This window comes from Dicentrarchus labrax, unplaced genomic scaffold (assembly GCF_905237075.1).
Source record: "Dicentrarchus labrax unplaced genomic scaffold, dlabrax2021, whole genome shotgun sequence".
NCBI lineage: Eukaryota > Metazoa > Chordata > Actinopteri > Moronidae > Dicentrarchus > Dicentrarchus labrax.
In genome coordinates this window covers 5,302,833-5,329,744 of record NW_026136714.1, presented here as the reverse complement: position 1 = coordinate 5,329,744, position 26,912 = coordinate 5,302,833, and the positions used below count along the sequence as shown (strand labels likewise).

Below are 26,912 nucleotides of genomic sequence, written 5' to 3'. Positions count from 1 at the left end.
ACTCTACTTTCCCAAAAAAGCAACACTACACACAAGCTTACTTAAAACGAAAGTCAGGACATTTCATGAAATTTGCTTTTCGATAAGAAGAGAAGAGAAGAGAAGAGAAGAGAAGAGAAGAGAAGAGTGCTCTGTTACTTAACACAGTGAACTAAATATACCCACAGCATCACACTGTTCATTACCGCTAACTCCATTCCATGCGCAATCAATCACTGCTTGACGATAAAACCATCAAGATTCATCTATTCCCACACACTAAAAAATTAAACATTTAAGCTGATGCCGGTGTAATGGAAGTAATTAACGTTGTAAGCTGAATGGTGCCTTGCAGGGTTGCCAGGTCTGGCAGGTTGGCTGGGCCCGACAGGAAGTATTTCTTTCTGGTCTCTGCGCCTCATCTGATACACCAGTCCACACTTAAAAGTAACATCCTGGTCAGATTCCAGGTTGAACCCCATGGAGGATCTGTGCTGTGTGTGTGTGTGTGTGTGTGTGCATGTGTGCAGTTATTGTATGTCAAGCAGAACAAATGGGATTACAACACAGGGGGCTTTAGGGCCATCGTTAACCAGCCAATATGAAGGTAGAAAACATTAAATCAGTGTCTGGAAGCCACATTGTCATCACTCATAAAGCCCCAAGAGGCCGTCCACCTGATCCACATGAGGAACAACAGGGCAGGAATGTCACTGCACAAATATATATTTAGCTTACCTAGGAACCAACCCAAAGAATTATTGTGCAGATTGACAATCCAAGATTTTACTGCTCATCAGTCCATCTACAGATTTTTTTTTACCCTTCTAGCACATAACTCTGTGGTCTAGTAGTCCCAGTATCTCAGATGTTGTTATTTTAGAGGCAGAGGAAAAGCACATCAGCAGTTCTGCTTTTCTGCTCTGGTTATTTTGCTTTTTAAAGCCTGGAGGCTTGTCTACAATTGTGGTCCAAAAACACATAAGCAAAAGTTTGTAAAATGTATTATACATAGTCCCTCAGTTTCCACTACTAGGCTGTTTTCACAGACAATTTCTCTGACACTGGTGTAATGTAGATAGTATTGTCATATATGTCTCCTATTAAACTCCAACCAGCCTCTTCCAGCAGACAGTCTCCTGGCCTCTGCGTTAAAATAGAGAAGAATGTGATCCTTTAGATTGGGGGACTATCTTTGGATCGAGCTTGGAGTCTCTCACGCTACCAGGATCATGTCTTAATCACATTCAGTGTTTGGAGAGCTGTCATGTACTGAAACATAGCAGCACAGAGAAGGGAGAACAGAGCCTGGGGCAAACTAAAAGCTTAGACTGAACACACAGTGGGAACACACTGCGGTTCCACTGGCAAACACATGGAAAAATCTTGTTCCAAAGTATTTTGTCCTATCTAAGATGCACACACACACTGTCCTGAACTAGTACACAATGTGGTTAACTGATGCTTATTATGTGTTTAAGCTTCCATAATCGGTAACAAAAATGAGAGGTCAATTACATGCCTTCAACAGCTATGTCCTTTCAGTCCAGTGAGTTCCCAGGTTCAAAGCAATCTGCTCTAAGCTCTGATATGGCACATGACATAATGTCCATGTGGGTCTTTGCTGCACACAGGTCAAAATGTTTTAGAGAAGGAATGAAGGCATGAGAATCCAATAGAAATGGCCTTCTAAAGGAAAGTATTCTGATAATGAAACAAAAATCCACTGATCCTAGACATCCTTCTTTGTAGCACAGCTTCCTGTTCAGAAATAATAGTGACTTTCCTGGTATGACTTGGTATGACTGTCATTGTAAAGCTAATCCAACGAACAGACAATAATGAGCACATATACACACAATCACGTGCGACAACCACTGCTAAAACCACCTACCCGACAGTCTCTCTGCAGGGTTTTCATTAGGTTGTTGTATGTCTCTGCGTCGAAGTAAAGCCCTTCTTCATGCATATCCTGGAAGTCCAGGTCTTTGTAGGTCGGACAAGCCTTCTCTCTCTCTTTTCTGGACGCTCGTCTCTTGTAGGTGGATCCCTTCAGGTCGTATTTGTAGTGCATTTTGACGGAGCGTGGCAGCACGTTGTTCATCACTACCAGTCGGATGTTGATGCCTCCCGACTGGATGCAGTACAGTCCGTAGAATTTGGGCAACAGTGTGCGTGGATTCTGGTTCAGGTTCTGTGAAGTGAAAGACAGCCTAAGTCACAAGGAGGATGAAAATACACATGAAGACTACACTTTTACCTTAAAGTAATCAGGAAACTCTGAATGAGATAAAGGGGAAAAGTTTGGTTCCCGATTTCTGAAGGGCTAAAAGAAATATAATGGACCATTTTCTTTTTTTATTACAATCATGTTTTACTTAATTAATAATAATTAATTTCTCTTCTACAGTCTAAAGTCTAAAAAAGAGTGAAGTTGGAGCCAATGTAGGTGCAGTGGATCTTCAAAGTAATATAGGTTATAGGTATGAATAAGTGAGCAAAATGATCAAACGTTCGACTTCTGTACATGCAGACTCTTCTCAGTCTGATGGTGCCCTACAACTGGAGCTGATTAGAATGTTCACTTCATCTCATTCATGCCACTTAAGCATCTGATGAGTGATCTGTTCAAATTGAACACTATACACCCATTCAATACTGAGAAGTGGAGTTTTGCAATCTCAACAGGTGCTGGAGAGCTCATGAAGGAACTTTACCATATAGTATCCAGGTAGCAATCTCTGCAGGAACTTGGCCTCTTTATGCTGGACGGTTTTAATGATGAACTCGTCATCGCTGGTTAGGTAGAAGAGAGAGCCGCTTGCCCCCGGGTTGGTCAGCTCAATCAGAGGCTCATTCACCAGGGAGTACTAAGGAAGGAGAATCATAAACAAAACATTTTAAGGTCAGACTTCTAGCGAACAGCATCACTTGGAACATCAAGACATAAACAGCTCTAAACACATCAACTACAATACAGAAAAAAATTAAACACTAGTTAAACTTTATGTGGAAAATATGATTAAACAAAGATGCTACACAGACAGACTTGTCTATTTAGTGCTAGAAGAAAAACATTGCAGTAAATCTTCACTGGCTTTATGACATTTACAGTAAGTCTTGTAATACAAAAGCACCAAGTTTCTATTCAAATACATGGTTATGTTTTAGCAGCTTAATACACTGTGTGACCAAAAATTATGCAGGCACCCAAACAAGTGTACACCCGAACATTACATCGTAATGTAATTGCTGAACATGTCATTCCAAAAACATTTTGGAACCTGGCAGCAGGGATTTGCTCCCATTCTGCCACAAGAGCATCAATAAGGTGAGACACTGATATTGGGCGATATGGCCTGGCTCGTTAAAATTCACCCCCAAGGTGTGGGATGGGGTGCAGGCTAGTCAAGTTCTTCTACATCAAAACTCAGAAAACCATTTCTTTATGGTTGATGAAACTGTTGCCAAAACGTTGGAAGCACACTGCTGTCTAAAATATCATTGTATGATGTAGTAATGAGATTTTTCTTTAGTTGGACCAAAAAGTACACAAAAGTACATGGTTGTCCACATACTTTTGGCCATATAACTTACAGCATGTTGATGAAAGCAGCTCTCTGTCTACATTATTTTCATTGTTCATTAAAACACTGATTAGTTAATTACAGAAATACCAAATCTGAATCACATGACTGCAAAGCTTAACTGCGTGCCAAACTTTAATGAAATCTACAGACATTTGACCCTTGCTGCTGACAAACAACCAAACAAGCCCACGAGCATGGACAGATACATAAGCTCCGTGAGGGTAATAAGTTGCAATTACTGCTTCTGCTGCATCTCAGAAAAGACACAAGAGACAACGTGTGAGGGAAAGACTGTGAGAGCACCCAACTGAAGAGAACAGTTAGATGTTAATCAGTGCATTATGAGAGCAACATGTTCAGAGGAGAGGAGAAACACTGGAGGCATCCGCTCTCCCTCTCCAGAGACTCTTCCTCTGATAACCGTATACAGTCACATTGAGTTACCAGCACAAACACAACCGCAGTTTATTGCATTTGCATTCAGGATACTAAATGTGTGTGTTTGTGTGTGTGTGTGTGTGTGTGTGTGTGTGTGTGTGTGTGTGTGTGTGTGTGTGTGTGTGTGTGTGTGTGTGTGTGTGTGTGTGTGTGTGTGTTCTCTCCTCTAATTAGACTCTGCTGTGTGGTCTCTGAATGAATTCATCATCACCTCAAGGACATCAATCATGAGTATATCCTCTAAGCTGCTGTGCCTCATGCCAACTTCCCTCTGCTGCCTTGAAGTTAGATTTGGTGTCTGTCTGACTTGTCTTTCACTTATTCAGAAACAAATTTGCATTCAAAAACAAGAGTGCAGCTGGTGGGTTTTTAAAAAAAGGCTTGGAGGCAGACAGAAAATAGGAAAACGGCATATGATAAAACCCAAACAAGATTACACAAAATCTAATTTTGTTGCAAGAAAGAAGTGTATGTGTTAAAAGGAATAAATATGGTAACAAGGTATACTCTTCAGCGTGCAGCAAATTAAATAAACAAACCTGATGGCTTGTACGGTACATAAATAAAGGCTTTTATAGGGACGTTTGAACACGCTTCATTGTGAGTGATATTAGACATTCAAAGCTTCAGTCAGAGAATATTTTCACAGACTCCTCTTCAGAAACAGTACTCTCTCTTTCTCTCTGTCTATTTCTCTGGCGGTGTTTATCTCTGATTCTACTGGGAAATCACAGAATCATCTGCTGATTTCATTAAGCACTGGGAACTGGTTAAAGCTGTCGTAATGAGGGCACGCTCCATTAGCTCAGCCAGTACCTCCAATATCTTCCCCGCCCCAATGTTTTGCCTCGACTTCATCCTCCAATACTGTCTTTCCCCTGCACAGATGGTGGGTGGCATTACCCGCCCACTACTCCATACACTCGAATGTCACAATTAACTGAGGTGGAAGATTAGCGTTCAGTCAATGAGAAGTAATTCAGTAGAAAGACAACGGGCGGGCCATTGTCTCTTAGAAATGGGAGCAACGGTCGTTATGGGGCCTAGGAAGTCATTGTGAATAAGTATACACCTACTTCCCAAAATGTCAAACTATTCCTAGTCCTTTTTGTCTGGGTAAAACATACAGAAGGTGAATTTGATCTGATCTTTCATAGTGTCTTACTTTTAGTGTACTATGTGTATGTCTGATTTGATTTGACCGGTAACACTTTCTCCCCACACATATATGACATTTTGCAAATGAGTTGGTAAGAAGCAGAGGGACTGAGGGAAAAGTACAAATAATGAAAGCTAGATTTTAGTCTTACCAGGTAGTCGTCTGGTTTAATGCCGAACAGATCCCTGAAGTAGCGGAAGGCCAGTGGGGCGTAGGTCTTGAAGCGGAAGTCAGGATAGTGATGTGCTGGGGTCAAGTTGCTTCCCTCGCTGGCATGTGCAATGAAAAACCAAGCACATCAGCAAACAAAAACATACAGTGGAACATTAGATACATTTTTCCAACACTAACTCAAATAATGGGAGTGTTTTTTAACATTATATAAGTGATACATGTCAGTGTCATTATCAGAGACTGTCATTCTCAAACCAAGGATCCCAGGGGGAAAGTGAAGCCTAACACCTAATCTTTGTGCCTGGGTATATAGGCTATTGACTTCCAGTAAGTGTATCAGTGGGCCCTTGTAATGTGCTCCACCCATGCATGACCAGGCTTCACTGAAGTCATCTATGGGAACTGAGATTCACCACTGTTGTGGTCTCTATAGAGTTCTTCGCCTGGAGACTGAAAGTGTCTCTGATTACTGGATCTAAACAATACCACACAACACATGAGCCTCGACTCTGTGGGGGAGAAAGGGATTGGCAAAAAGATGAAAATAAAAACAACAAACACTCATAATAACCTACATTTTTTTTCGGTTGCTTTGACTGGGCCGTGAGACCTGACAACCTTAGACGAGCTTTGACAAAGAACAACCCAGTTTCCTAAACTGTGTCTGAGGGGAACACGACACAGGAGAAAGCACGTCGGATAAGGTTAACATGAGTCAGCCATCGAGGCTTTCATCACATAAACTCTCCCTGAAATCAATCACACTGACCCTAAATCTACAAGAAGTAGGTTAATAAAGGTTTTTGTTTTCCAGGGCACCTCTAAATCTGGTTTAAATTCTGAGGACTTGCATGCTTTTCTGGGTAAAGAGGCTACTGTGTTGTTGTTTTGTGCTGGTACCATATTCTGTAATAGGATACAGGCAACATTCAGGCCCTGCTGTGTAACACTATACCTGTGATTACTATACAATGCAAGCTGACTGCTCTGTTTAGTGTGTGAGGGCAACAACAGCTATCTGTCATCAATGACTGACAGTCCATGATGGTAATGTACGCCTCGCATGGAAACCATTTCGCAACAAACAGCAACTGGAAATGTTTAATTCAATCTAATCAGAAAGCCATCTGTGTGTGTGTGCCTGGTAAAAGATGTATGCTGGTTGAGATACATGCACTGGGAGACAAAAAAACTGTGTGTGTGTGTGTGTGTGTGTGTGTGTGTGTGTGTGTGTGTGTGTGTGTGGGAGTCAAAGTGATCTGCGACATCTCCAGTCATCCAAAACTAGACTGACAGGACAAACAACAGTGGAAAACCAAGGAGGAGCAACAACATGAGGAGGAAGAGAGGGAAAGGAGTGTTGAGAGGGAGGCCATAAAAGCATCTGAGAGCCGTCTCCATCACTCAGCTGCTCTCTCAGGATACTTTGTCAGCGACTAGAAAGAGAGGGGTCTGTGTTTGTGTGCTATTACAGAACAAAAAGGAAACACTTTGATAGAGCAAAGAGGAAAATGGTTATGTCAGACGCAAGACATCAATTCTCACTCCCCGCTGATTATGTTATGTTTGTTGTATAATTTTCTTTTTTCTTAACCATGTAGCCTCGCTTTTTTTATTTCAGTTGGCACTTGAAAAGAAAGGGCCAGTGAAAAGATGGCCCTGAAGATAACTACAACTTTCATTTTATTTCGCCATTATGTGAAAAGGCTTGACATAGGGTGCAGACTGAGGATGATGCAACGGGCTGGCTTTCATCTTTTGAACTTCACTATCTCCACAAAGCTATAGCAGGTTTTTAAACACTCTTCACTGTAGTGCCAACACCAAAGTGTAATGTTTTGCCGCTGCTAAGGAGCAGAACAGTAAATGTGCGTGCCAAGCCCAGGTTTGCATAAACCATACTAAGTTTGCATATCCTGGTGCAGCCTCTCAAAGGTAAACCACAAAGTATTTCCTGGTAGGACACCAATTCTCTTCCAGAAGCTTCAGAGTTACACAAACACCTTTTGCTTGACTAACACTTATTAACTTTTAATTTAAGAATAGGACAAACAAAGCACATATTTAAACAGAAATGAAACATTTCATCATCAAGCCATTCATGCAGCTAATAGCAAATGGTTAGATCCTCTAAAAGTGACTGTATTAGCTACTGTGAGTACATAGGTGCTAGTAAGTGACATTGTCATACTAACTAATTAAAAATAGACAGAATTGTCTAAACATCAGCTGTGTGTTAATAAGTGGGTGGATACATGAGTCACACTTTTAAAGAATTCCTGGGTGTGTTGGGCTGGATTATATAAAATGTTTATTTAAGCAGAAGACAGCCTGAGATGACAGAGCAGCCCCACACTGACATATGTTTTGCACTGTAGCAGTAAGAGGCACACAGTAAGCTGATTTCACAGTTCTTGGCAGGATTATCCACTAGAATAGTTTTATCCCTGCATCATGACTTAGACTAGCAAAATTCACTTTGTTGATAAATGATGATGGTGGCAGTTTGTGGGAGCAGCATAATTTTGTTGAACTCGATGCCCAGAGCCTGCAGTTTCCATTGAGAATGATTAATAATATATTTAAATGTATTTAATACAAGACCCAGACATAATATTTGAGCGGGCAGACAGGCAAAGCTTAGTCTTTAGTCTCTTTCCATTCATTCACTTTGCAGAGACAGGAAACTGTCACAGCCAAAGAGCAGCCTGTTACCACCTACACATAATCTGTTTTTATGAAGCAGTTCTCTAATTCACTGGTTCTTGTAGACCAGTAACCTTGAGCTTATGCAAAAAGTCTGGCTGTTATTTTGATGATAATGTGAAAAACACTTATACACAAATAACTACTCTGTTGAATGAGTGCTGCCAAAATTGTGTACATTATAGAAGATGTCTTTCTGTGTATAGAAGCTGTGTGCGTAAGTATGAACATATGTGAGAGTGGGTTGGCACTATGTAACACTGACCTGGGGAGAAAGACACTCTCCACCACATAGAAGTCTTGCATAAGCACGTCTCTGTCAGGCTTGGAGGTGAGATTGCCCACTGTATAGCCAATACCGAGCTGAATGGCCCCCTTCAAGGCCGATGACGTGGTCTAGATGGGAAAATAGAAGAGAAAACAACACATTAGTCAGGCTTTTATAGTACACTATGCTACAACAGCCCTGCTGCTATCCCCATTATATACACCATAGGGTGTAAATGTGAACAAATGAAAAATGAAAAATAGGCAAGCGATACAGTGACCCTTCTGTTTGATTTCAATTACAGGAGTTTAATATAAAGTTCACAATTCAAAATATGGCATAGTAGATGCCTAAAAATCAAGACATTAAAATCCATTACTTTTGTACATTTTTATAATTTTCATATAAACACAAAACAAACCCAAAACAGCCTTGGCCATAAACATACTAGTACTCTTGTTGCGTGGGTATCCACTACAAAAAGACCTTTGACTAGTGTTGAGTCCCAACCTGAACCGCCACTTTGGTGAGCTTTGTTATGGTGAATCTTAAGAAACGCTGCCATAAGCAGTGACGTCTAGTTAAAAAAAAGGAAAGAAAACAAGTGTGACCAGCACTTGACTGATCTCTGGCAGCCGGCCCTGGCAGGGGTCAGAACATTATGTGCTGTAGAAGGACATTTATAAGGACTCATGTGACTCGGGCTCAGAAGTAAAGACCTTTTGGACCTCATGGCTCTAAACAGCGGCATTCCAAAATAAACGTTATGGAAGCTGGTTCACATTCATCTTAAGAGGCAAATAAAAACCAAACACAGTGAGGTTGTTGTATGAACAGTCATACTTTTTACCTTTTTGTATGTTTTCTCTCTGCTTGTGCTCCAAGGCCCTCCCATCCCATTTTCTGTTGTGGTTGACATCTGAAAGAGACACAAACAACAGAAATAAAACAACAATTAAGTCAAATTTACTGGTACAAATTTCACAACTTCACAAAAAATATTATTTCAATTATGAATATGGTGACTGAAATAGTCAATAGCATAAACTTACCTTGCTTAATGAAAAGCTGTGCCTGACAAACAGCAATCAGGGCAGCATCTCTTGATTGTCAGCTTGAGCAAACATCAGGAGGTTTGGTTCTGTCAGGGGACCCTCTGCAAGAGAACAGAGTTATTATTACACAATAAAAAAAAAAACCAGGGCAAAAAATCGCTCACAGCCTCGAGATTCAGTGAAACTGCTCCGAAGTTAAGATGTGACAAGCTGAGGACGGGAGGGAACATGTCCACCAGCAAAGACTCCTCGATTAACTGCGATAAGTCTGAGGCCATTTTAATGCCATTGCTCTCCTGCTAATCTGTCCCTGATAGGAGAGGCAATTTAGTCTATTTCTAAACTCTCACTGCTGAACTGGCCTGCAGCAAGAGCTCTCTGCATTGACAGTCACTCATGACTCACAAAATGTTTATGTATGTGTGTGTGTGTTGGTGTGTGATAACCAACTTTTCTTGTTAGAATCTTGTTTTAGAAAACAATACAATCTTGATTGTCAGGTCAGCTGTTGCTTCATAAATCACACTGTACAGATGGAACACTATACTTAAATATTTCCTGGCACCTTCTTCCTCATCATCAACTCTGACATCTTTTTTTTTCATAATTCCTTCCATATTCCAGGCAGAGTGTGTGTATATGTGTGTGTGTGTGTTGGATAAATAAGATGTCATAAAGAAGCAGAGCTAGCCCCAGGGCTGAAAGTGATCTGCTGGCGCTGCCCAGCTTACAGCACAACCAAGTCCTTACTAAGCCACAAAAAAAAAGAACAGCCTCATTTCCTCATATGTTCTCCAATTTTACTGTACCACTCCCTGTCATTCGCTTTCCTTCCCTCCTTATTTTCACTAACTGGGCCTCAGTGTGTCTTCTGAGTGAGTGGGAAAAACAGGGACACAGGCGAGGAGTGAGGAGCAGAGGCTTAATAGAAATACAAAATTTGGACTTTGTCTGATAAGCTCTGGTAAGCCTGCAGTCACCACTCCACCTGCATATAAATGCACCTGCAGGTCTCAGAGCCTTGACTATTGCACAATGTCTTTTAGCGTCTTCAGCACTTGCGATGCCATATCCTCCAGTCCCCTCCTCTGTGACAAGCGATCACATCCCCATCAAATCAAAGATTACACACAACTGAATGGAACTGTTTTATTTTGAAAGTCTTACTACAAGCTACAACTACAGTACTTCTGTAAATTAATTACAATGCTGTATTACTTCTTAAAAAAACACAAAATATGTTGTAGCGATGTTTAAAAATAGTCTTCAAAAGGAGAATTGAATACATGATGACACCAACACACTGATTTAGATATTAAAAGAATGTAGCAGACACTCTTATCTCCAGACTGGGTCCTTATCTGTGCAGCAGCTCTTCTGTTGCTATAAACACACAGACACCAATACAGATACATTTTAGCTGCAAGTACAACCTCTCAACTAGAGCTGTGTGTCATTGTTTGGGTTCATGCATCATTTATACCTTCTCTCTCACCTTTAAATTAATATTCAGTCTTTTGTGTCACCCTCTCAGGAAGGAACACAAGTTCATGAGGTCACACAAAATGCCTCTTGAAAGAAAATATTATGTTTGTGACTGAGGCAAAAGTCACCTGACTGCTCTTTAAAAACAAAATCCTGTTACCAAGCATTAGTCATTAGAAATGAATCAGAATATTTCTTCATCACAGTGTAATGAGATGTTGATCCACCTGAACCATTACATTGTATGACTGGCTGTGTGCTCTGAACCTGAGGAATGTTAATGAGCCTGCCGGCCTGTCTGGCTCTCTGTTCAGCCCTGGCCCGAGTGTCAGTGTTAAAAGGGATTGTTTGGACCTCTCTCTCTCTCTCTCCCCCTCTCTCTCACCTGACCCCACAACCCAGCCGGTGCTCCAACAGACTGTTTCCAGAACAACCCATGCAAGGCCTGCAGCTGCAGTGAACAACAGCAGGTCTGTTGTTCACCTCTCAACAAAAGAGAGGCAGACAGATGGTTGGACATGTGGATGAAAATGGATGGATGGATCATCCTAATCAGCCGTGTCTTACCACTGTCAAACACTCCCATTGCAAATACCACTGGCGTACAGGAGTATAATAAGGGAATAAAAGAGAGCACATGTACACTGTTACACATATGTAAAATGATACCTAGTTAGTTGTAAGTCACAATTACATTATAGTGAGAAATACAAAAATGCATCTTTGTCAAATCAATGCCTCTGGAAGATAGTGGATGTTTTGTGGTTTGGATGAGGACCAAATGGGTAAACTGATACAGGTGATCAATAAAAAGGAAACTCTGTACTTTAAAGTCATAATGTGAAGGAACACCACTTAGAACTGGCCTGTGTAAAGGGGTTGAGGGGGTTGTGGGTTGTTCGTGTGCTTTTGTGAAAGTCAAGCAAGATCATAAAGACTTCATACATCATGGAAAAACTGTGTAACACTATGTCTGCACAATGTAGATCGGAGAAAATGGTTTCAATTTCCATTAAGTTTGAATTTCACACACACAGAAGTTTCTACAGAGATGTAGAAGACAAAAAAATGTTGCAACTGTAAAATTTCTTGGCAAATTCATGACAGCCCTTCCTGTGACTGCGTCAAAACCGAGACTTGGTCAACACTGTACTTTTGATTCACTTCATCTTTCCTACTTGTGAAGCACTTTGCAACTTCTCTGCTTAAAAGGTCCTATTATATAAATAAACTTTACTTACATACCTCTTCTCTCCGTCAGTTTCTCTGTTCCTAAACAAGTCTCTTCCCTTACGCCCTTGTCAGAAACTCTACCACCCTTCAAACAAACACACTTGAGTGCAGATCAAACACTGGCTCTCATGCCATATCTTCTCCGTGGTTTCAGGGATTGCCAAGGGTGCCAGTCAGCCCCTATGGAAGTCAAATAGCCACTCTGTAGCCAAGCAGTCCTGGCACGGAAAATATGTTGCTGAGAGCAGACATGGGCCGTCTGGTATGATGAAAATGTGGATCCAATACATCTGAACTGTCAAAAAGTCTAAGTAGCCATGGTAATATTTCTCACATGTCTCAGTAGGACAAATAGTGGTAATAGCAATGAAGGCAGGAATCCGACAGATTAATCAATCAGTCACCATACCACACCGTACACTTGTTTTAGAAATGATACATCATTTTAAAATCATTTAAAGTCTCTTCTTACAGGGAGTTCTGGTTCTTTACAATAAAAGTGGAACATACATTTCCACAGTAGAGTACAACATCTGATCATAACAGCTGAGAGGTATTCAAGGAGGCTTCCACAGTTTCTATTACCAGGACACAGATACTACATATAGCTTCCTTTTTGCTCTGCTTTTCTTCAGTCCCCAGATACTATTGGATTACTGCTGCAGATTGGAGACATAATGGAGAATCAATAGCAGACCAGCAATGCAGAGCGCTGAGACTGGACTGCTGGGCTTTCATGACCTTCACAATCCCTGACTGTGAGATGTTAGATAAGCCCAGATATCTGGATTTGCATGGATACAATCAAGAGGATGCATGGTGAGTCAGCTTAGCTCGGCCTGCAGGGGATCGACTTCATCAACTTAACTGCTCTGATCCTTGACTACGCCTCATAGAAACTCCATCCAAGCAAAATTTAACTTGTTCATTTCCATTTTTGTTTTCGTTTAATAAAATCTCTTTTCTGTATCCAAAAATATTCAATATTCCAGGGCCACAGGCAACATAATAAAATACACTGAAATTAAGTGTAAAGTGAAAGTACTGTCCCAGGGCAGAATAAACATGGTGTGGGGCAGTAGTCATTATCTTTCTGGTGCCTTGTGTAAACACTGTTTAATGTGCCAGTGCAATTACATAATTGGCTCAGTAACCCCAACTGTGAAAAATTGTTGCTTCTGCGAAATGTGTCATGTTCTGTTATGAATAATGCAGCTGAGGAATAAACATCTAACGTGTGGGCTTCCCTCCACTAGTCGAGCAGAAATTATCAGTCCTATGACAATAACAATGACAATAACAAACAAATAATATGTATTCCTCCACCACCTCAAAAACATTCAGATTTATCCCCCAGGCTGTTGCAGATCATTCAAGAATGATTGTTTTGCTCACAAAAAAAAAAACTGTGAGACAGGCAGAGGAGTAGAAAATGTTTGGTGGGTGGCAGACAGAATGAGGGGGATAGAGACGAAGCTAACACTATCTTTGTGAAATGTTCCGTCAAACAGAAATATCTCTTCATCAATCTCAAAGACACAAAAAGAAAAAAACACACCCAATTCAGGAGCGCTGCTCTGGTTCCACTCAATTCAAACACATCACCTAAACAAAAATACAAAAACACACAAAGCAAACAGAGCATAAAGTGTGCAGCATTTTAACATGTACACATGCACACAAATACAGCTTTTGTGAGCCCTTTAAACATAGGCACACATTTTATAAAACATACCCTCTTGGTTTCTCTCCCTGGTGAGTCCCCATATCATATGAAGCTGTAAAACAGCGGGCAGGTATTATTTTAGATTATTTTAGTGCGTTCTGTTCCACATTTTACTGTATCCTCTGGAGGTGTGTTTGTTTTCATCTTCCATCTGAGGGACAAGCTGTGCTGCAGAGTAGTGTCTGCCTGCGTACATCAGGCACTATGCAGCATTGCAGGGCTGGCAAGTCTGTATAAGTGTATTTGGACACTATATGTCTAAACAAAGCAAAACATCTGTGGCTACAATGGCAGCCCAGGTGGGTGCTTCATTGCTTGGAACGTGGGAACAACTTTTATTGCTATTAGCCTACTACTAGTAGGACAAATTAAATTTGGCCAAAGGCCATGGCCAAATGAACAGACTATGTTGTTATGTAGCATGTATGTTACCCATAAAGCATGCGTACACTTGGCATGTGTGCTAATGTAGTGGAATAATTCATGCATAGCATGCTAGACTGCCAATGTCATCCGGTTTGTATGCTCCAGTATTTTGACATCAACCTCAGAGAACAGCTGAGACTAATGGGAAACTATGGTCATACGTTTTAGATACATCTTGTAATAAAAGTGACATTGATCCAGTACTTGGACAGTGATGTACAAAAACAGACTGATCAACCCGCCAACAGAGTTGGGCTAAAAATACAGCTATGTATGTCTTTCCAACATCATGCTGCAAAGAGAAGGATAACACAAGTGCAAAAATGGTGTGTGCTGAGCACAACATAAATCTGAATATTTGTTTTAATCTGCTCAACAGTGTGCACGTGTGAGATAAACCACAGCCAGGCAAATGTCACCAACTAAGAATACATTTTTACTATTGATGGTATTTGACCTTTTGACAACAGCAAAGAGAAACAAGGGAAGGGAAAGAGGGACTACACCTACAAATGCCTTCAGATGTGACATGAACCAAAAAAAGCATGGGCAGAAAAAATGAAAAGCCAGAGAAGGAAAACAATGGGAGAGAGATACAGAGATAGAGAATAAATGGTGTGATAGTTTCAAATATTTTGTTGGGTGTTTCCCTCTTGATTTCTGCGACAACAATATACAACAGGACCACATTTCAACTTTTCAAAGCAAAGCAAATTTCCCAGCAGGACAGAAAAGAAAAAAATCTGCACTGCAATAATGAAAATGCAAGTACATAATCACATGATATAGCTCAAGAGAATGAATATATTTTGTATTATAAGTAACCCAGGGAGAGGACTCGGCATGTGTATTTGTAATTCAGAGTGTCTCTCTTCTCTGTCACTCTAGTTCCACTCTGCATGAGAAGCAGTGAGGAGGAGGTCACCCTCTGTGTCCAGAGAGTCACATGATTCAACTGAAGGAATGGAGGGAGGGGGGTGAGAGAAACATAGAGATGAGTATATGGAGCGAAAACAGAGACGATGTTCTCCAAAGACACAGAGGCAGAGAGAAGCTGCTCTGATGGAGCGAAACACTACAGCACGACACGCTCTGAGACAAGGACTTATTACAGCAGGCTTATTAATTCAACCACCAGCGATTTCTAGGCAAGCTAACCTCAGCTCCTTACATCACAGCCCATGGAAAACACGATCACAAAGCACAAAGAGAAGACGAGAGAGACATGCCCATCCCAGCCAAGCCCAGCTTAGTTTTACTCTGCCCTTCCCTTGAGTCCAAAGGTCCTTTTACCCTCCTCGCCACAAGGGTGACAGGCAGGTTAATTACCTATGCATATCACTAAAGGCACAACTGACTATGTTTATTATTCTAAGAAGTGGTCAATTGTGGGGGAAACAGCGGATTAGGTCACCCTGCCTTTATTGATCGGAGTTCACAAGCTGCTGAAGAAAAAGAGGAGGAATTTCATGTTGCTAAATTTCCGCATTCTTTAACTCTTTTCTCCCACTTGTTTGTCTTCACCCACCCCTCTCTCTTGCTGTCTGACACTTTCATTTTGTCATCTCTCCTTTACCCTCTCACTCTTGCACCCTAAGATCCCCTGAGTGGGCCCCTGCAAGCCTCGTCATTACCAGGGCAGGAAAGTAGGAGGGGGTATGGGGGGCTCAGCAGGGCCAAAACAACAACAACAAGAAACAACAACAAACGCCACAACCTCCAAATAATCGGAATTCCTGCAGGGCTGCCAACCTATCACTCTGCCTGCAGCCCTCCAACCAACCAATCGTTATGAAAAGGAGCACAATTTTGAGCCAATTACTGCTGCAGGCTTACTTTGGCAGATCTTTTTGTCCTCTCAAAAGCTGGTGCCAACATGCTGTGGGGCCAGGGAGGGGTGGTGTGGGGGGCTCCCCTTTGGAGGTCATTAAGATTAAAGCGATAATACTGGAAAATTCTGAATCCAGATTCACCATGGTAAATGAACAGACTCTGACAGTATATGTCTACAGTCCAAGATTAACATACCTCTCTAGAAGCATGAATTTAGGTAATCAGTGAAGGTCAAATCACACCACAGAAGCTGGATTTGAGTCCCCAGAATGGGTTGAGCACTCAATCTCAAAATTCCCATGATGCGACTCAATAGTGAGGATATCATCAGGGTCAATCTCCATGACTAATAAACCAATCTTCATGAGTGAAAAAAGTGCCCTCATATTATTCACTTGACTTTTTTCGCCTTCCGCATGAGCAATTCTGAAAACACTGGCAGTATATGGCAATATAATACTAATATAATAGGATCCCTGACTCAAAGTCTACCAAGAAAAGCTGAGCTATAAACAGGCCTTTTCAAGGATTTAAAATTAAAAGAATATACTTTGTATAATCTATCACTGAACCAGTTTTCTTTTTTCATTTTAAAGCTTTGAAGCCTTTTCATTACTGAATTTTTTGCAGAATTACCAAATTTGTGAAGAGTTATTACATGATTGCCCCTACATAGTACTTGTACTCTTAATCATTTAATGAAAAACTAAGGGGATGATTTCCTACTTTTTACAACTGGTGTATGTTGGTTCCATTTCTATTAGATTTTATATGGTCTAGCATTGATCACAGTACTGATAATAAAAGACAGTTGATTATGAAGTCCTGGTGACTATGTGGTATGTGCTGACATGAGTGCAGGCTGGCCAATGAATGAGGACAATAAAACAGATAACAGAGAGGGAGCAGCCCACGATGTGCTTAGGTAGAGGTGCAACACAGCTGAACAGAGGTGCGGAGGCTAAACCTCATCTGATCAATAGAGTATGTGGGTCAAACTGCCCACTGACCTGTCTAGGTTTTATGCCACAAAGCACCTTCTTATTCATCAGTGCTCTGATTCATACTGGCCATGCAAAAAGTGCCTCTCTTTCTGTGATTCTGCACTGATGCAATTAGTCAAATGATCTGTTAGGTTATTGACAATAAATTCAAATTTTTGATGAGTAATGACTCATTTTATTTATCTTATACAAACAAAAAACATGCTAGTGTATGCTTCATCAATGCAGATTCTGAACAATAATTTCAGATAGCTATTATATCTGCCTATTTTAGTACTATCCCAGATTTATCGGTGTATGTGTTGCTGATTGAGTACATAAATGGCGATTGCAGTACATAAATGCCAGAGTTATAGATGAAATCATATAGAAAATGTACCCATTAGTTTTTCCATCATTATCTTTAAACTCTATTATTTAATCAAAAATGTCTATGTTGTGTGATTATGTTAAAAAATCCGATTTGTTAGACTCTTATATCAGTATCTGCCTCAAAAATCCAGTGTAGTCCGACTGTACTAAAAAGATGCTTTCTTTTTAATTTCTTTAGTGTGAATTTAATTCTTTTGGTTATTTGGTTGCTGGTTTGACATTCGATAGGCTAAATGACAAATTTAGTAATTGATTAATCAAAACAGTACTAGATTAACGGATAAAGAAGTAATCATTAGTAGCAGTCCCTAAAGGCTTGGGGCCTTACAAGGGAAATGGCCAAGCAGCAGTACACTCATTAACACATCAGAAACTTCAAAAGTTATATAACGTAGGACATCCCACAACTGTGACAAAGTCAATCACAGTAAACTAAAAATGAATAACTCCAATAATATCCACTGCAGAAATGTAGCCCTCAGACTTATGGATGCCACATTTTGTTTTATTTTCAAGATACATGAAAAAAACTAATAATCTCAAATCTCATATACAATCAAATGCACTGTCTTGCTCTGCTGCTTCACTAAAGGGATCTGATTAAAGGTAGCCGCAACTGACAAGAATGGCATGGCACTGAATAACCTGAGAAGAAGAACTCAGGAGAGAAAACAAACCCTCATGCTTTCAACTCAATGCAACTGGGACGTGGCACATTAGCGCATCGACCCAGAGTATAACACTGTAGACAAGAGCGCGAGAGAATCCTCTGAGGGAAGAATTAGAGTGGGTGTTGGAGGAAGAGAGGTCACACTAAACACACACAAACATTACGAGGTGCTGGATTTCATTATCACAACACAGTGAGGCATTTTTTTATCAGAACATCTTGAATGTGATCCAACATGGGGCCACACCCCTGTGTGCGGACACAAGGCACATCGGTCAGTCAGACCATTATCAGGAATGAGAGAGAAAGCTGAGAACTACTGTTCAGGGTACTGACTTATGTAACTGTCTTAATGAGCCTCATATGCCTTTTATTTTGGTCCTATCACTACTGGGATCCATGGTACAGTACTGAGTGCTCTTTGACCCCAAATCACAAGACTGTACTAAGAACCAGAAGAACAGTTAATTGCTGTGCTACCTCTTCACATGAAGCTCATAGAACATGAGAAAGATAATCTATTTTATGCTTATTGGTAGCCCTCTGCTTTCAAACAGTGTTATTGATTATTGACAGTTACTGTCAGTATTACAATTTAATCACAAATTTAAGATCCTCTCGAGTAAAAGTCCAAGAAGAGGATATGATTTGTGGCTCTACAGTGATGTGGCACTTCTGCTGCTACTCAGATGGAAAATATTACATAATGCACAGATGCTGCTCACTCTGACAAGCAACATATCAGTGCAAGGGCAGCAGGCAGAACAGCACAGGAGCTCAGGTGTTATTCCCAAGGAGAGAGCAGGGGATTTGCATGAGCTGTTTTCCCTTTCAAACATCCTCTGCGGCAAGCTGACCAACCTGGCCCAAGCTGGACCAATTCCACTGCCTCACAGTCAAATAAGGAATAAACAGGAAGTTCATAAAGAAAAAAACAGGTTCATAGCCTTGTGTAACACCTTGTCCTAAAGCCGGCTTGAAATCAGTCAGTTTGTATGATTATTATTTATTTTTCAATAATCAGTAGGTCACACTTTGATCCAATGCAATGTTCAATGTGTCCAATGTTTCCAATGTTTCAAGGAACAATCCCAAGGTAGTTTTTAATATATGTTGTTTTATTAGCCACTTTACAATGCAGATACATGAATATAACATTAAATCAGGCCCAGGACAAAGCAGATACAACTCATTCTTCAGCCAGCTGAACAACCAGGATGCCCTGTGACCAAATATGTTCAAGTGAAATGGTGTAGCAATTGAAGAAAAATGTGAATAACAAAAAACCTGAGTCATTTCTAATAGGAAACATGTATCTTTCAAGTTGTTCAAGATCCCCTCTCACAACAGAGATAAAATCATAACATGCCAAAAGTTTTCATCCTTCATTGTGACAAAGCAAACGTCTTCCTGAAACTTTAGAATAAAATTAAGTAGTTTTAAGCTCAACAGCTGAACTGCACTGAGTGATACTGATTAAGTCCAGATCATTCACTGGACACTGTTTTCTAAAACAGCTTCACTGCTCACTTGTCAGCCCTCAATCTCTTATCTCTTTTTCTTTTTGGACTGGTGAAGCTACTTCACAGTCACAGCCTGGCTGCCAATTACCAGGAGGAGAAATGTAGCACTTCACTGTAAAGAGCGGTGATAATGTGAAAGGTATTCAGGCTCACACCACTAAATGGAAGGTTGGTCCTGTGCAGTATCTAATAATATACACACATAATATGTTTGTAATGACAGAAAATCTATCACCTGACCTACAGCACATGTTGTGCCAAAGGGATTCAGCAGCTGTTTACAGCACACATGTTAGTTTCTCAGTAACTTGGCTTCCAAAAGGTTAAACTGAGCCAGTTTCTGCCAGGTATTAACAGCAATATCTAGACATGAAGATATCTTAACATTATTCTAAGGTCAGGCTTCCATTATTAACATGTTTTGAAACAATGACTTTCTTCCTCTGCCCCCTAACGTGTTACACAACCTTCAACATGTTTGCCTCATTTCCTATCAAACTAGACAGACTTCTTAGTTTCTCACTAAAAGTGAAAGACAGACTTGCAGACACATAAACAACAAACTTCCCCATTCATAAGAGCAGCAAAAAGTAGATGTTGATATGGCAAACACTAGTGACACTCTGAGGATGGTTGTACGAGCCTTTATCCCAACAATTAGAACAATAATTTCATTTACGTGGAATTAAAGGATGAGATTCAAATGAACCACCCTCGCAACCACAACTACATTTAATTTCACGCCTTCACTTGAGTTTGTCATTTAAATGAGCCAATGGGGAGAACAGAAACATATACCCATAATACCACATAACACCTTTATATGCGAGCAGAAACAGTTGAAGCGCACCTGCGATTTTTCACCTGCCGCAACACCTGGGGGCTGACACTTTGAAACACGAAACGTAATGTATTGAAGATAATATGTCAATATTGTTCATCTATTTTTTACTGCGTATATACATCTAAATAAGACAGGCTATAGTGTTTCGCACAAGACACAACTCACAGAATCCTTACCAGCCAATCGTCTCCTTCTGAGTGGTGGTGTAAAAATCTTTTCCTCAGTGTCTGCTGCAGTCCTCACAGAAAGCCCTCTCCTCAAGCAGCCGATCCCCAACAGCTAAATAAATGCGGTTAAGAGAAATATACGCAGTATTTCCACCACAGACCGACTGTGTACAACTGGAGTCTCTCCTCTACTGAGAGCAGCAAGAAGAAACCCTGTGTGTCTCTCTGTTCCTGCCCTGCCTCTTTACATACAACCATGCCATTCAGTGAACCCCTGGATACAAAAACAGTGACTCCAGCATGCCCTCTGCAGGTCAGAACAGGAACAGGCTAAAGAAGACTTCAGCAACAATAAAGATTTATTTAATTTCATTACCTCAAATTACTGTGACAATATTATCTGTTATGCCTTCCAACTGCATTAGTAGAAATCTTTATTTTATTAAACCTTATTTGCTGGTTGTATAATATGAGAGTTTTGGCATCCCAGTGATAATAATAAACAGTAAGGAGGCATGTAGCCTAGAACAAGTAGCCTGTTTCATACTTAAAGATCCCCTTCAGACATTAAGTCATATATACATATAGTCTCCTTGAAACAATAATGTGTATAATAATTTTTCTGCATAAAAAGTCCATATTAAAATACTCCTTCTACCTCATTAAAAAGTCCAGAATCTATGAATATGCAAATTTTGTATGTTATGCATATTCAGTTTTGCTGCTGCTTTCCAACTTCACTGTCCATCCTCAGTGTATGTGCACTTGTAGAATATGGACCAGGATTTACGTTTTGTTGTTTGTTGTTTATTTGTGGTATCAAAATAACGCCTTAAAAATCAGATTTTCAATGAGCTCAGAGAAACTTTCCACTTTCAGCATATGATTGTGAAAACGTACTTCTCCTGTCAAACTCTGCACAAACATCCTTCTGCACAGTGGAGCACAAACATTCAACAGTAGGAACAACAACAAAAACATATTTTTGAGTGGAGAGGAACTTTATATTAGTTAAGCTACCTGATCTGTGTGTTCAGTGGTATTGTACATGTTTGTTTGTTGTATAGTTTTTCATTTGTTGGTATTCTTGTTTTGCCTCTTTATTTTCCTCTTCTAATATTTTTTTTAAATGAGGCATGATATCCACTCAACAAAACTCTGTATAAGTGATGTACATAGCTCACAATAAAAACATTTGAAAAAAAAAGTTTGTGAAGCTACAGGAATCGTGAAAATACAGGAGTCTGAAGCTTCACCATCACATTGATCTGCCATCATCCAATCCAGGACCACCATTTAGGGGTACAGTCCCACCCGAATCACTGAAACAAATTCACATAAAACATGACGACATGTTGGTAACATGATATCACAATAACTAATAATCTGAATAAAGAACTTTGTGAATAACATTGATATATTTTGATTACCCTGTCGCCCTCTGTTTTCTTTTTCCTTTTCCCTTTTTACAGAAATACCAAGATATGCCTACAATTAGCAGGATTAAACCACCTGTGGAATGAAGAGATGGATATTTCAGGTAATTGAATCGATACGCAATAAATGCAACACATCATAAAATGTTGATCTCACCTGATTGTCAACATTTGAAAGCCCTGAGCAAAAGCAAGAAGACAGAGGTTGGCAGAGTAAAAGCAAGTCAGGTTAGTGGCAAAAAGCATTATTTCTAGACTTGTTATTTTGTGTGCGTAAAAATGAATCCTAAATCGTAAAGTAACTAAAGCTGTCAAATAATTGCAGTGGATTAGAAAGCACAGTATTTCTCTCAGAAATGTAGTAAATTATAAACATGAAGTAGCATGAGAGGAAAAGTACAAGCGCATAAGTACTTGAGTAAATATACTTAGTTACATTCCAACACTGCTTGTCCAGGATCAGAAGAAATATGACATTGGGAGACAAAGTATCAGATTCACTGGTGTTCAGAACTTACCAACTACAGCTACTCCAACAACTACTCCAACAATGTATCCAGGTGTTGCGTGGTCCTTGTCTGGTGATGGTGTAGTAGCTGGTGGAAAGACGAAAAACTTCCAGTCAAAACTGGTCAACCACAACAGCGAGCAGCATGAAGTAATGTATGTATCTGAATTAAAGGCTCACCGCTGATAAAACGACAAATGTCACTGTCGTCTAGTTGGGAAAACAAGAGAAGTGTTACAACGGGTTATTAGACAGAATGGCATCAGAAAAAGAAATGAAGGAAGGACAGATATATTATCATTTTATACAATGTGACTATTGATTTAAGAAAATAATAATAATAATAATAATAATAATAATAATATAACAAATACATTTAAACCTAGAATTTTGTTTGAGATTAAGTGTGTTTAGTACAGCTTCTTCTGAAGAGTACAATTTTTTCAAGTCAGCACAAACTGAGAGCAAAGAAATTCAAAAAGCTAAAATGTGGGTGGTGGATTTTTGCAGTAAAGTGATTAAATGTATCTCCCGATACTAAATTATTAACAAACAGCACCCTCAGCTGGAGCAATCCTGACATGCAGAAATAGAAGAACAGTACTGAGGTCTGAGCAGTGGCACTAACAGAATAAGCTTTACGTCTTTTCTGTATTTTTACTCAGTAAGCCCACTTATTGAATGCTCACGTTTAAATAAGAATACATATAAATCAATCTAATTTGGCACCATGACATGCCTATAAAACAGGGAACTGGTTTTCTGGGCTCTGCTGCATTTACCATTCTGCTTGATTTGGCTTCTCTGTCTTACCAGAAGTGGTCTGTACACAATACACTCATCTCCATCCAAAATCTCCCAAAACCACATCATAACATAATATCATAACATGATACTAATATGCAAGTAAATACACTAAATCTGTGAAACCTGTTGTTCTAAGAATAGTGTGAATGAATGCAAAGAAATCACAATGTGCTATACATTAAGGGCTTTAAGAAAGCAAAAGTGAATACCTGTACATTTTTTGGTCTCAATATAACCGGCTCTCCCTTCGAAGTCGCAGAGACCAGCTGTATCTGTGGAAACGAATGCCCGACTGTCCTGCTGGCAGACAGTATTGGGTGGTGGAGGGCCTGCACACTCTGCAATGTTGTTGTTACTGAAGACAGGCTTGTCGTTGCAAAATACGTCTGTCACATTAGCAGCACATCTTGGAATCTTGCAGTAAAACACCTGCACAGATCTCCTTACACCTGAAATATCATACAGTATATCTAAGAAACATATCACGCAAAGAAATGTGTATCATGAGAGTGGTGTAAACAAGAAAAGACATACCTGCTGTGACTGGAAAGCACTGAGTGAGAGGAAGCAGCGACAGAAGGATGATGATGATGATGATCACCACTGTCAAAACAATACAAACTAAACTGAATGCTCTATGAAGGTTGACAATGAGCTCGGTTGAAAGTTAGGAAATTATCAGACACCTACCATTCATCTTAGAGATCAGTGCTGAGATGGTTTTCTGCATCAGTAAACACAGTCTTGCTGTAGTCCGTCCACTGCTGACTGTGTTACCAGTATATACTGTTCCCCCACACTTCCTGTTGAGGTATTTTCCCATCAGACACATAATGTTACACTACTGTCACTCAGTCATTACCACTCGTTTTTTACTTAGCCTGCCTCACCTTCATCAGCTCTACTTATGATATTTATAATATTTAATATTTAGATAAAGTCGGCGGTTTCAACATTCATAGCATTCATTGCATTTAACTGAGACCATCGATTCTACTATTGAAGAAGTGTCTATTGCCGACACATTACTATTATTTAATTGCACAGGCCTAGTCTCTGTATTTTTTTCTCACCCTAATGGTTAAACATGATTGTCTAATGTGTGGATACCAGTGTCTATGTATGATTGTTTATCTTGAAGAAGGCCATAGGGCCGAAATGTCAGAATTTGAATAAAAATCAGATGCCTATGGAGTGTTGAGTGTGCAACACTTTTTCCCACCTTCAATAACTCTATTAAAGCTAAAATATTCACATATTGTTCAAATATTTCCTCTATATCCCCACATGAACTTGGATTTTGTAGCCATCATTGTTGGAACTTCCCCAAGCTAACCACAGTCACCTTGACACAAACATATTGTAGCTTGTACCCCATATAAAACCAAGCTAAGCTGTCTGCACTCTGCGTGCTGACGCTCTCCTATCGAAAGAAGAAAGGATGAGATTCAATTTATGAACCACCCTCAAAACCACAACTACTGTACATTTCATTTCACACATTCACTTGACTTTTCACCTGCCGCAACACCTGGAGGCTGACACAAAATGTATGTAATATAATATGTCAATATTGTTAATCTATTTTTTACTGCGTATATACATCTTAACAAGATAGGCTATAGTGTTTCACACTAAAATTCACCAATCAGTCTTCTTCTGAGTAGTCGTGTAAAAATCTTTTCCTTATCGTCTGCTGCAGTATGCACAGAAAGTCATCTCCACTAAAGCTATGCTACCAACCCCAGTGACACAAACAAATTGCTTTTTTACTGAATGATTCATGTAACCACAATAGTGAAGTGAGAGAGGGCAAACGCTGGGACTGGAACTTCTGTCCATTTGGGATATGGTATTTACTGTTACTGTTGTACATGTCAATACTGGACAATTGCACTGCTTGTGGAAAAACACTTGATTACCTATTATTAAGAAGCCCTGGCTAAAACGAATACAGTCTAATACAACAAACAACCCCTGCAATAAACTCTCCCTTATTAGTCATTAATGAAAGTTAGAATCAGTTTTTAATTTTAGAAGAATGTACTGTATTGCATATACATGGAAGTAAATGGATGTTTGTGGTCTTTAAGCTTATACTGAAATAAACAGGTTGGACAAAATAACACACTATAATAAAAAAAAAAGAAGAAACATCAGTCAGTATAACATAATGCAATTCAACAGCACCGCTGAATCAGGATACCGGCTGTCATCTTGCCCTTCCTCCTTAAACGTTCTCTTGAAAGCCTATTAAATGCGTATCATTGTACTTTCATTTCAAAGTGACAAAACTCTCCGAATAAACGCTAACCATCATTGTTTCACTGTATGTATCATATAAGTCTGACTTCCGTAACAAGCGACCGTTTGCTTGGATTTTGGTTTCGCTGCCTGCATCCCTCTCATTCATTCATATCTCTATGTAGCTGTGTCAGTAGGGTTTTCAAATCTGCCTGTGCCTACATTTAAACAGACGAGATGTGTTTCTATATAATGAATGTTTAGTAAGTAGTAAGTTATGAATAAACTCACCCAACTAGAAACCTCTTCAGGTACCTGATAACTGAACCTCTGCTCGGAATCTTGCACATTCCTCCGCACCATTCTCTCTCTCTCTCTCTATCTATCTCCCCCCATCTTCCACTTGGCACTGCGGTTAGAAGACGCTGAGCTGTTTCCCATCTATGTGCGGTCGCTCTCACAGTGTTCCGAAAAGTTAAGGACTCGGTGATTAAACATTGTTGACTTAGGGTCGTAAATATTTTGAAACGTGCTACAATTGGAGAAAAATCAAACTTGTCCGGACTTGTCCGATGTGAGGAAGAAGAAGCAACGAGAGTTTTACCTGCTGTTAAAAGCTCGCTGCTGCTGCTGCTGCTGTCACCATCTTTCTCTTTTTGCCTGAAAAGCTTTCTTTGCTCCCCTGAAGGTTCCCACGCCTGTTTTCCACACTGTCTGTCCACATATGTATACGGCAACGCTGGGGGGAGAACAGGCTGAGCTGCCCCACCCCTGGGCTTTACTGCATCTAATCCAACCCTGCACCGAAAACTTTTAGAGACGAACGAAAGTTTCGCACTCGGCGTGTAAACACGAGGTCGTATTTAGACTCAAACAGACGAGATGTGTTTCGATATAATGAATGGTATAACATTTAGTAAGTAGCTAGTAAATTCTGAATGAACTCACCCAACTAGAATCCTCTTCAGGTACCTGTTAACAGCTTGAAGCAACGGGACCTGACTGAGAAAACAGCACACCTCACGTTATTCTTAGAAGTTAGGGGTGGGGCAGATCATGATGGCATTGTTTATAACAGATACTGCTCGTTTCTCACATCATCTCTCTCATGTCCTTCCTCGCTTTCTCCTCTTCGCGTTGTCTTCGCAGTGGCATACTGCACTTGGTAGCGCGGCTACCGTCGCTCTCCCACCGAAAGCTAAGGAGACTTAATGTCGTAATTGGTTTTGTGTGTGTGTGGATGTGTTTTCCGTCCGGACTTGTGG

The 26,912-nt window shown here is 40.1% G+C and overlaps 2 protein-coding genes across 5 annotated transcripts in view; both read right to left on the bottom strand.

The window, feature by feature from the left end:
* Positions 1-20,867, bottom strand: part of pip5k1bb (phosphatidylinositol-4-phosphate 5-kinase, type I, beta b) — a 33,164-nt gene extending 12,297 nt beyond the window's left edge. Inside the window, exons 1-7 of the mRNA XM_051423679.1 lie at positions 20,662-20,867; positions 9,367-9,470; positions 9,165-9,233; positions 8,312-8,442; positions 5,318-5,435; positions 2,697-2,849; positions 1,874-2,173 (exon numbers count right to left, since the gene is read on the bottom strand). Coding sequence (XP_051279639.1) covers positions 1,874-2,173; positions 2,697-2,849; positions 5,318-5,435; positions 8,312-8,442; positions 9,165-9,233 — 771 coding nt within the window. The 5' untranslated portion in view covers positions 9,367-9,470; positions 20,662-20,867. The remainder of the gene's footprint in view (positions 1-1,873; positions 2,174-2,696; positions 2,850-5,317; positions 5,436-8,311; positions 8,443-9,164; positions 9,234-9,366; positions 9,471-20,661) is intronic.
* Positions 20,868-21,437: 570 nt separating this feature from the next.
* Positions 21,438-26,912, bottom strand: LOC127376620 (uncharacterized). 4 transcript variants are annotated; one of them, XM_051423682.1, is made up of 10 exons: positions 26,744-26,912; positions 26,596-26,649; positions 24,094-24,206; positions 23,938-24,006; positions 23,613-23,852; positions 22,777-22,806; positions 22,607-22,684; positions 22,246-22,268; positions 22,083-22,164; positions 21,907-21,974 (listed from the first exon to the last, which is right to left on the bottom strand). In XM_051423682.1, exons 1-9 carry the CDS (start codon positions 26,800-26,802, stop codon positions 22,156-22,158), a joined length of 675 nt encoding a protein of 224 aa, XP_051279642.1. In that variant the 5' UTR covers positions 26,803-26,912; the 3' UTR covers positions 21,907-21,974; positions 22,083-22,155. The 4 variants fall into 4 exon arrangements, with proteins under 4 accessions (XP_051279640.1, XP_051279643.1, XP_051279641.1 ...); XM_051423680.1 differs by lacking the exon at positions 22,246-22,268 and having other exon boundaries at positions 21,438-21,974; positions 26,744-26,911; XM_051423683.1 differs by lacking the exons at positions 22,246-22,268; positions 26,596-26,649; positions 26,744-26,912 and adding an exon at positions 26,252-26,434 and having other exon boundaries at positions 21,438-21,974.

Coding starts and splice junctions, on each gene's coding strand:
- LOC127376620 (XM_051423680.1), bottom strand. CDS start 26,802: ATGCCACTGCGAAGACAACGCGAAGAGGAGAAAGCGAGGAAGGACATG. Junction 24,007..24,093: donor ACTGATCTCTAAGATGAATG/GTAGGTGTCTGA, acceptor TTGTTTTGACAG/TGGTGATCATCATCATCATC. Junction 22,685..22,776: donor CATTTGTCGTTTTATCAGCG/GTGAGCCTTTAA, acceptor TCTTTCCACCAG/CTACTACACCATCACCAGAC.